Source organism: Sebastes umbrosus, chromosome 11, assembly GCF_015220745.1.
Source record: "Sebastes umbrosus isolate fSebUmb1 chromosome 11, fSebUmb1.pri, whole genome shotgun sequence".
Taxonomy (NCBI): Eukaryota; Metazoa; Chordata; class Actinopteri; order Perciformes; family Sebastidae; genus Sebastes; species Sebastes umbrosus.
The window spans coordinates 24,099,477-24,109,628 of record NC_051279.1 but is presented as its reverse complement, the minus strand read 5'-3'; the positions used below and the strand labels follow the sequence as shown (position 1 = coordinate 24,109,628).

At 36.8% G+C, this 10,152-nt stretch overlaps 1 protein-coding gene across 9 annotated transcripts in view; it reads right to left on the bottom strand.

The window, feature by feature from the left end:
• Positions 1–2,731: 2,731 nt before the first annotated feature.
• The window catches only part of grb10b (growth factor receptor-bound protein 10b), a 76,233-nt gene continuing 68,812 nt past the window's right edge, over positions 2,732–10,152 (bottom strand). For 8 of the 9 annotated variants that reach the window (XM_037784090.1, XM_037784094.1, XM_037784091.1 and 5 more), the window contains 5 exons: positions 9,844–9,960; positions 9,305–9,371; positions 9,094–9,181; positions 8,862–8,955; positions 2,732–7,958 (listed from right to left, as the gene is read on the bottom strand). In XM_037784090.1, coding sequence (XP_037640018.1) covers positions 7,812–7,958; positions 8,862–8,955; positions 9,094–9,181; positions 9,305–9,371; positions 9,844–9,960 — 513 coding nt within the window. In that variant the 3' untranslated portion in view covers positions 2,732–7,811. The remainder of the gene's footprint in view (positions 7,959–8,861; positions 8,956–9,093; positions 9,182–9,304; positions 9,372–9,843; positions 9,961–10,152) is intronic. The other variant, XM_037784093.1, reaches the window with a different exon arrangement.

The following is a 10,152-nucleotide window of genomic DNA, read 5'->3' as shown; positions in this document are numbered from 1 at the left end:
TAGTCATAAGAACTCACTATTAGAACCACCAATATAATAGGCTATATTAAATACAATATTGCTTTATTGGTTTAATGAAGTCTGGCTCAATAACACACCATAACTAAAATGTCTAATAAATAAGCCAGGTTATTCTTCAGTTAATTTGGGGCTTGGCCAAAATGATTTGTTTTTGTAAATTTCAGTTTTCCAAATATAAAAATCAAGGACATATTAAATAAAATAAAAGTAAATGTGAAGATTTGTCTTGCGGAGGGCTGATCAAGCTTTTAGATCCTGTTGTATTTTTCTGTGGGAATTATTTTTGAAAATGTATATTGGACCGGACCCTGATTACAGTTTTTCTCAATCGCTTTGGCTCATTTTTTAAATTTTCTTAACATTCTCTAAACTGTAAGTGCAATTGTCACAACTGTTTGATGGGACATCACAACCTTATTGCATGTTCGCAAAAGGTAGTAACTCACCCAAAACACTTCATTCATGCTTAAAAACTAGTTATTGTGTCAGGAAGATGGCCAATGCCACCAAAATGAAAAGTTATTTTGTCATCGTGTGCAAATCTCTGCTTGGTTCTACTTTTTTGTTGACCCTGACTGCTTATACACTCTGCTATACCAGCATGTCAGTTTTGTCCAGCTGAAGGCTATTGTGTATCACGCTGAGCTGTTTCGATTCACATTTCAACAACAGGTAAAAGATTACTGGGAAAAGTTAATACTGTATACACAGAATATGCATATTTGTGTTTATACAGTAAATGTATTTGTGTAGCAATGTGTGACATATATATTATAAATAGCAAAAAAATCACCTTTGATCTTTCATTAAAGTCACATTCAGTGAACAGAAAATTTGCAATGAACAATGAACAATGAAAAACCTGTGGTAGTTCAGTACGTAACACCATGTATTTCAATTCAATATATTTTTAGGGAGAGAGGGGAAGATAGCAACCACAATAATAATAATAGCACAACAGCTACAAGTAGTAATACAAATCGGACTAATAATAATAATCAATAGCACTGGAAGTAATAGAGTGATTATAGAAATATCAGTAATAATAGCTGTAATAATAATTTAAATGACTACATCTAATAATAAAAAGGCTGATAATAATGATAGTAGTAGTGGGTGTCAAGCAGGCAGCAGACGCAGCAGCAGATGCAGCCACGGCCCAGGTGTAACCCTGATCCATGGATACCTACGAGACGAGAAAGCACAAAGACTCCGGGGAAGAAATCAAGTTAGTAACATGCATGAATGGGACATGAATGCATACAGATGGAGAGGGAGAGAAGGAGAGAGAAGCTCAGTGTGTCTTAGAAAGTCCCCCGGCAGTCTAGGCCTATAGCAGCGTAACTAGGGGCTGGTCCAAGGCAGCCTGAGCTAGCCTTGGGCCAGCCCTAACTATAGGCGCTATCAAAGAGGAAAGTCTTAAGCCTTACTCTCCAGGACTGGAGATCATCACAAATAATTACAATTGAAAGGGGTTCACATAATACAATACATTACAGAATTACAAAAATTAAGAGCCAGGAAATCAAAAATAAAACAAAAAAATAAGAGATTGAAATTTATGAAAAACAGAGAGCAAAGGAGAGAAAATGGTCAGCCTAAATCAGCCTGATCTGATTCATGCACAGAAACCGTGTCTTCAAATTGTATGTGTAACACAGACATGAGATTCCGAAGGCTATGTGTGTGTTCATATCTCTGCATTTGGTTATTCTGTAACCTTATTCTTCATAACTTTGTTAATGAGTGTCAGACAGTATGAATGTTATCTGTTCAGGATGTCAAGCTGACAAAGAGTTTAAATCATATACTGATGTACAGCACTCATAGAGTACACTTCGACATCTTATATCTAGTCAATTTAGAGCTAAAACAATAAAAAATGTCAAGCAGATAGGACAGCATCACTTGGAGAACAATATTCCATATGATGCAATCCACTACAGACACACCACAAACTACAGCCCAGAGGTCTGCAGTTCAGTGAACATCGTTCTGACACAATGCCAACAAATACTGAACATTATAAACTCTCTATTTCAGGGCCACTGCATTGGATTGCGTTACATTATGTTATTTTCTCCATCCAATACCAAACATACTGACCTTGTTTTCATAATGTTTGTGTAAAAGTTACTCTAGCAACACACTGCAAACCTTCAGAGATGTTAATCTTTGTCCACAACAAAACTTTAAGCCTTGAAACCTCACGATTTTTGCATGACTGATAATCCAAAGGGTATGACACAGCAGACCAAGGGTCAGTTCTCTGTAGGATCAGTGCAGTGTTCTTACTGAGGGGCCTCACATTAACCTGATTTCCTTTGCATCAGCATTTATGTCACATAATGAATCATTATGTGACATAAGTAATGATTCATTACGTGACATAATGAATCATTTGCAGGATTTATTCGTTCCATGTGTATTGCTATTAAATCTTTCCCCATGATAACTGATGACTTTTCTTTTTTAAATATCAGACCTTGAACTTGTTGTGATATTGTTGCACCATCTAGTGGAGAATAGGAGGATAGGACTAGTAATAGGAATAGGGGGACAGGAGCGATTGTTTTTGACAACCAATGCACATGCAGTATGGTTTGTATAACATGTAATAAATCTATTACATAAATCAAATACAGCAGTGTTTCATTCTTTAGTTAGCAAATGTTTCAAATGAAGTTTCCCTCAATAAAGACAAACATAGTTTTTTATATCAATGTATTAATGTTTTATTCTAATTACAATAAACAGAATATATCAGTCCCTTATTTGTACAAAAATACCTGAAAAGGTTACAATTAAGATTTATAAGCCATTCAACTATTTACAGATTGAAGCAAAGCACATTTTGAATACAGGAGCTCTCTCTTTTTTTTAAAAAAAGAAAAAGAGATAAGTTACTGTTTTCTTTTTTGCATTCCCTGAAATACATAATAGTTTATATTTTTATATATATAGATATATTTTTTACTTTACTCATTTGTACAGCCATGGTAACTTGCATTGTGACAACGTTATGAAAATGCATGAGTCAAGATGTCGATAATCGATCAATCCATCTTTGCAGGATCGGGGCCAGTTCACTTTCAACTCCAAAAGTAAACTGAAAATACAAGCAATCACCTTTCGCCAGAATCATTCGGAGTGACGTTTAAAAAAAAAAAAAAAATTGTTTTCATCGAGTACTTATTAAAACTGCAAGGTGTTTGAGAGTGAAACGGTTCCCTCTGAACGGTAGTTTTGTCTGTCATTTGGTCCACGTGTTCGGTCTGGTTTGTGCAGAGAAAGAGAAGTCATCAGAGGCACCATCTGTGGTTACAAGTTACCTGGCTACCAAAACTGACGCTGCGCTCCACTGGCAGCTATTTTATTTACATGTTTGAGTGTCTATTAGTAATATGATGAAATTTATGGGATTACATTATAATTTCTTCCAAATTACTAGAATTGATAGCACAAAAATTGAGAATGTTTTATGAAATGTGTCACCTGTTGTTGCCAATATGTGATGACTGAGGTTAAATCAGCTCTGGTAGCCAGGCAAGTATTTTAGGCTTTTTTTTTTATATAAACAAAAAATAGAATGAACAACACTGTTAACCGTACTCTTTAAATAGTACTGGATCTACTCCATTTTTCAAGTAATCACAACTAGCAGATTGGTGGTGCACATAATGGACAAAAGTCTGTCAATAATAACTCCCAGCTTACTGAAACTAACATTTATGAATCCATCATCATCTTGAACATAAAGATCCAAGAGAGCCGGTGGACCAGTAGTTTTTAACATGCTCCAAGTTTATGCTCCAAGTCAACCCTGAGCAACCCAGTTACATTCATTTCTGTTAAGTGTAAAAACATGGACATCCAAATCCCCTGATTTATTTTTCATGTGTTCACTAATTGAATTTACTTTCTGCCTTTTGCATTTGGAGTAAGTAAATATGACAATGCAAATACCCACTCCACCTTAAAGGCTACCTCACATGTTGACATCTGCTACCATTCACGTCAGTCAGAAAAAAAAAAGAAATGATATTGGGAGTTTGAGGATGAGTGCAGAGTGGGAGTTGAATTTCAGGGGACTTAGATTAACATTTAGAAACAGCTAGCATCAACATTTCAGTGACGTCTCAATAGTTTAAGATGACTTTCAGCAACTACAATATTATTTATGTATTGTTATAATCCAGATTCCTCCAAATATCCACATATCGAATAGCAGGGACAGAATCTCAACACATTAAAATCCACATTCATGCAAATGATAAAACCTACTAAATTGAGTTTCTTCATTCTGCTGTCACCCATCTAACAATGCTCCGGTATGGTTTGACTTACATGGAATTGTCACATTCCTGCTCATTGCAGTTTTCAGGGTATAAAATATTATGTCTGTATGCGTGCTGGGGGATTGCAGTTATGCATTTCTTCAATTACATCGAATCTAATAGAAGTTGAATGTAAAGGGCTGTTTCTTCTACATCTAAATTTCTACAATTCTTTCTCCAAGGCAAGGTGTTTTAAACAGTGAGTTATGAGAATGTCGAGGCTTACTTAACCTAGTTTCCCAAAACATTTGTGGGTTTATTCATATCTATTTTTCCTTAACGCAAAAGAGTGACGAAGAGAACACTTGAGGCTTTTTTAACATAAAAGGGTTGGGATTCTTAACGGGAGATATTTTTATAAATCTGGGAGAAATGAGAAAATTAAAGATCTAAAAAAAATAAATAATAGTGCCTAATGCTTTGGGAAACTGAGGTATTATTTTGTTTTCAGTTTCGTAACATTCCACCTGTCATCTATTGGAATGACAATGTTAACACTACGGACGCCAGTGTGCTTTAAAACATTACTTCATAACAAGTATTGAAGATGACCAAATTATTTTTGAATAAAACAAAAAAAGAACAAAAGATGCTATGTCATTACAATAATAATAATAATAATAATAATAATAATAATAATAATAAATCACACTGTTCAATCATTTCATGGTAATGACAGTAGAAAACAGAACAGCGCTGAGAAAAAGAAATCTAAAATTTTCAAGTAATCAGTCACATCCAGATAAATAAATACATTTTGCTGCAACAATACTTAAAAAAAAATGATTGAGTCATTGCATCTTAGATAAATAATGGTGACCACGCACAGAGAGTCAATGTGGTGCGGCTATTCTGCATCTCAGATGTTCAATATACCGTAAGATAACCTGCAGGTAAATAAATCATGGCTGTTGATGTTGCATTACAGGAACATACAAATAGATATCTAATTGTCTGCTGAGTGGTGACCTAACCAGAGCTGCCAACAAAGCTTGGACTAAATAAAGTGTGAGTTTTTAGAAATGTCATGTATAGTCATGGAATAATAAAAAAAAAAGAAGAAAGAAAACAGACGCTTGTGGTGCGACATTTCAAAGAGGGTGATTATGAACCGAAATTACTGGGAGTGACGGACTCTGATTATGAATATCATCAGAAATATTTCCAATAACGTTGGGCATTTACCTCCTGAATGCCCTTCATGTGTTATCCATTTACTTCCATTCTGCTAGACATGATCAACAGGTGCTAAAAAAGTATCCCTAAATTTGATCCAGGTAATCTCCAGGAGACCGTGCCGAAATCTTCCTTTCACTATAGTTAATTACAGGAGCTCCATCGCAGACTTGGCCAAAACACAAAGGGTAATCCGTTCAAATACTTAGTTTTGACTGTCTGGGACACAATGTAGGCGTATCCAGTGCCCTCAAACTAACTCAGGAAGAGTTTTACGTCCTCTATTTTCAGTCGGATGCTCTCATTATCCTAGATCAAAAACACAAATCATGTACCAGAGGTAATTCAGTAAATTAAAATGAAGGGTTCAAATAATCAAAGTGTGCCCTGTAGTACTTTTGCAATCAGAAGTCTGAGTCCTAAAAATTTTCAGTTTTTCTGCCACACCGCTGATGGTGTATTTTCACTTAATCAGACAGCAGGCTTAGAGAAATAAGAAAGGGAGAGGCAGCTGTCTTTTCAATACCCTTCTCTCTTTACATAGTTTTTTCCCACACTGTAGCAACAGCTAACTTTTCGTAGACAGTCTGCCTGAATTGATGAAGAGGTTGGCGCGCAGCACGCAGTTAAAGTGTATATGTGATACTGTTCGTTCACAAGTACTTCCAGGCAGAAAAAGGCAGCATCATATGGAATGTAATGCACACTTAAACCATGCTCCTATAGCCACATTTATGTCTGACGGCATCTCACTGACGTCCAACAGATACAGTAGTTTGGGAGATATATGAATATGTGAAATCTGTATGAAAAGAGGGTCCAGAACCAGGACAGATGTTTCCTCACAAGATCTGCTGTTTCTCTCTAGGGTGATCACATTTAGTTTTAACAAAGATTATATTATTTGTTTCCTTTGATTTTACCGTCACTTGAAAAACACCCGAAGGAAATGCTAGTGGTTATCCTTCCCCGTGCTGTGGTGAGGAGAATTAAACAAAGTATTGATACTCTCCATTGTCCCACTTCATCTTTTTGCAACAGGTGTCATCATGCCTCTTTGCCTGCAGTGAACTCCTGCATCTGGGTGCACTTACTAACTCCCCCCAAACCTGGTTTCACTTTCCAACTTCACCAAAACTGTCTACCTGGTTGCAAACTTCCTCTAGCTTTATTACTTGTTATTTCACCCTGAATGACACCATGGTCTGATTAATTCATTTTTCGCGGGAGTGACATGAGACGTACTTTAGGGAAATGGAGCATGCAATAGAATGACAAGTACTGAATGACTTCATGTGTGTGCGTGTGTGAATAATGAAGAGTTGCAAATATCCAGAATGCAAAAGGTGGGCTTTTAAAAAAATATATTATTAAAGAGACTATTGATAACAATACATAACTGCAATGAATGTATCATTGAAAAAAAGAAACCCTGTGTGGTGAGAGATGAGCAAAAAATACATTTCTGTGAGCGAGGACAATGCATATCACTAAAAAAAAAAAATACTTTGTTTCAACAGATCCAGATTTTTCCGTTAGCCGTGTTTCTCCAGTCTAGTTTGACTCGACAAACTTCTGATGTTTCCAAGGTTAAAAAAGGATTCACACTCCTTCACGGCGCCTCCAAAATCTCATCGGTGTTGAATTTTTGACATGTCCTTACGTGCCTACGACACTAGAGGGCTCACAGTTCTCACAGTTAAGACAGCTGAGAAGTCATGCACAGTCAAAGGCCACTCCCAGTTCCATGAGTGCAAAACTAAAAAGAGACAATCAACTCTCCATCTCCAGTATATGTTTTGAGGACGTTTGAATGAGACTACAGTTTGTTCTCAGAGAGCAGAGCGGTCCACACTGCTGATTGTCCAGTTGAAGAGGAAACACAGTCTATTCTTGAGCTGCGTCATAAAACAATGTGTCCAAGCTTATTGATGACTATGGGTAGCAAGATTGTGGAAGATTCTGCAACAACATTGACACAAACGGCAGTGTTCATTTCCTTTATCTTCTCTCTTCTCGACTTGAGGCACCTCGCGAGCAAGTTGTGCATCCGACTCCTCAAACATCCATGCAAAAAAAAAGGATTCCAACAAGTCAGCAGTCTCCGGCGGACTCGCGACAGTATAAAATGACAACGAAACATCAGTCAATTCACCAGCTTCTTGTAAAGATAAAAACAAAAAAAGGACCAACCAACAGTATAGTTGTTTTGTTTGTTTTAGGCAGAGTCAGGTCAAGTGATAGGGGTTCATGGGGGGGTCAGATGATCCGAAGATGTCATAAGGCCACGACGGTGCACGGGTGTTTGAGTTTAGAAGGCAGCACTCCTCTGTTGAGCTGGTAGAACTCCACCAGCTGAATCAGGTCGGTGAATTTGGTGGCGCCGTCGTCAAGGCTGAAGAAGACTTGGCCGTCCTCTTCACACTGCCGGTGTCAAAGCGGGCAGTGACACACCACAAGGGAAGACAAAAGAAAGGACGAGAACATCAGACTAAAGGACCAGAACAATGTTTTACATGTTTTAGGCTTTTTAGCAACAAATCACATAACCCATTACTCAACATTTAAAAAAAACATGTTATATTTTCTTGATTTCCTGGATTTGGTTTGCCTCCTGGGACTGACAGCTCACAAAAAACAATGTAATACAGTAAAGTTATCGGGCTAACAGATGCAACAATATGATCTGTAAGAGAGTACAGCAGCTTTTTGACATAAATCAGGATGATCAACATAGCCGTCAAGGTCAAGGTTACTTTTATTAAATAGACATGTCGCAAGGGACATATAAATAACTAAAATAGCTTCAATAATAACTACTTTCAATATTCAATGACCAGTATTTAATAATAGGGCTGTGTATTGGCAAGAATCTGGCGATATGATACGCATCATGATTCAGGGGTTTATGATTCAATATATTGCTTGTGATTTTTTTAAAGAATATTTTAGGAAAATGGACATAGTATAAAGAACACATCAACATATGCATAAAATCTGAGTAAATGTGTTTTTTTGTTTTTTTATGCAATCAGAACAGTGGGATCTGCATTTATCACAGTTGCTGTAACATCCAACATCATAGAGGGCACATACACTGAGAGGACATCTCTTTGCAAATGAAATAAAGTATTGACTGAGTTCATCTTTGTACGTAAACTATTAAATAAAAAATCTATTTTGTTTGAGAATTGATACAGTTTAGCAAAAGGTAATATTGCCATATTCAATATTTTCTTACACCTTTATTTAATAAAAGAAAAAAAAAAAGAAAAGTATGTAAAAAAACAAAAGAAAAACCATCATCAAACAATAAGAAATACATACCGGTAGTATCTGGAAATGTTTGATTTTCTGGTGATGGCACAATGTGAGCACAAACGCCTTGGGGTTACTCTGACTGACTCTCAGCAGAAACAACCTGTGCAACAAGAGAAAGGAGGATATTTAGTTGACTTGATTTTATGGATGCATTAAGAAAAAATATATTTAAAAAATAATAATAATTTAACTCTTTCATTTGTGTTTTATTCAGTGTGTAAGATTAGTTCTTCGTTACCCATCGACTTGTCCCAGCTGGTGGATAATGCGATGGGATTCTTCTCTGGTTATCCTGCCGTGGAACCACAACTGGGCTATGTGGATGACTGCAGAGAAAAATTAAAAGAAATAAATACATTTTGAAATTGTTCATAATATTTCAACTGAAAGAAAAAAACGTGAAAAGAAAAATAATGATCAACAATTTTGTAAATGTTTATTAAATTTACCTGAGCTTAGCGAGGAGTGGTGTAGTGGACTGTGGGAGCCTAATGTGTTCATTCGTTGACTCCTCTTCTGAGAGAGACGCCAAATACAGACAAAACAACAGGGATTAGTTCATGATCTGATCTGGTGGGTTATTCTACTGTATTTACACTTTTTCTCAACACATGGTAGCAACAGTGAAGAAAAAAAATCCAAGTTAAATGTGCTAATTGCTTGTCATTACTGTATTGTAATAATATTTCCTAACCTTAAAGTCGACACTGGATTATACTGACTTGATTATTGCGGAGTGAGTTTAAAACAGTCCAAATCCATTAGATTAAATCTGACACTTTCATGTTTACCAGCTTCCCCACATGCCATATCAGCTTTATGAACAGACAAACAGCTTTTGTCAGCTCAAAAAAACAGAAAAATCTACACTTGTACGCTCTGTATGAATATTTGAACACAAATAAATAGTGCCATCTGTAGAGATCCTTTGAGGTCCGCTCCGAGCATTATTGACAGAGATAACCGAAAACTTAGGGTTGTGTCTCACCCTCCACGCGTGTCCCTCCTCCATGGCGGCGCTCTGAGCTTCTACGGGGTTGTCAATGACCCTGCCTATCCTCCCTGAGAAATCCATCGCCACAAGGGAGTTCTCCGATACACTCCGCTAGGGGGAGACAGAGACACATGACAGTCAGAATGTGGATACAAAGTGCAGGCACAAAAGTGCCAGGGTGCAGCTACGTACATATGTAAACAAAGGCAGGGCAATAAAAAGTGGGGTTGCACAAGTTCGGTGATTGTCTCCCTTCTCCTAAACCTGTCAGACTAGTTAGTCAGCTGTTCCTTGTGCATATAT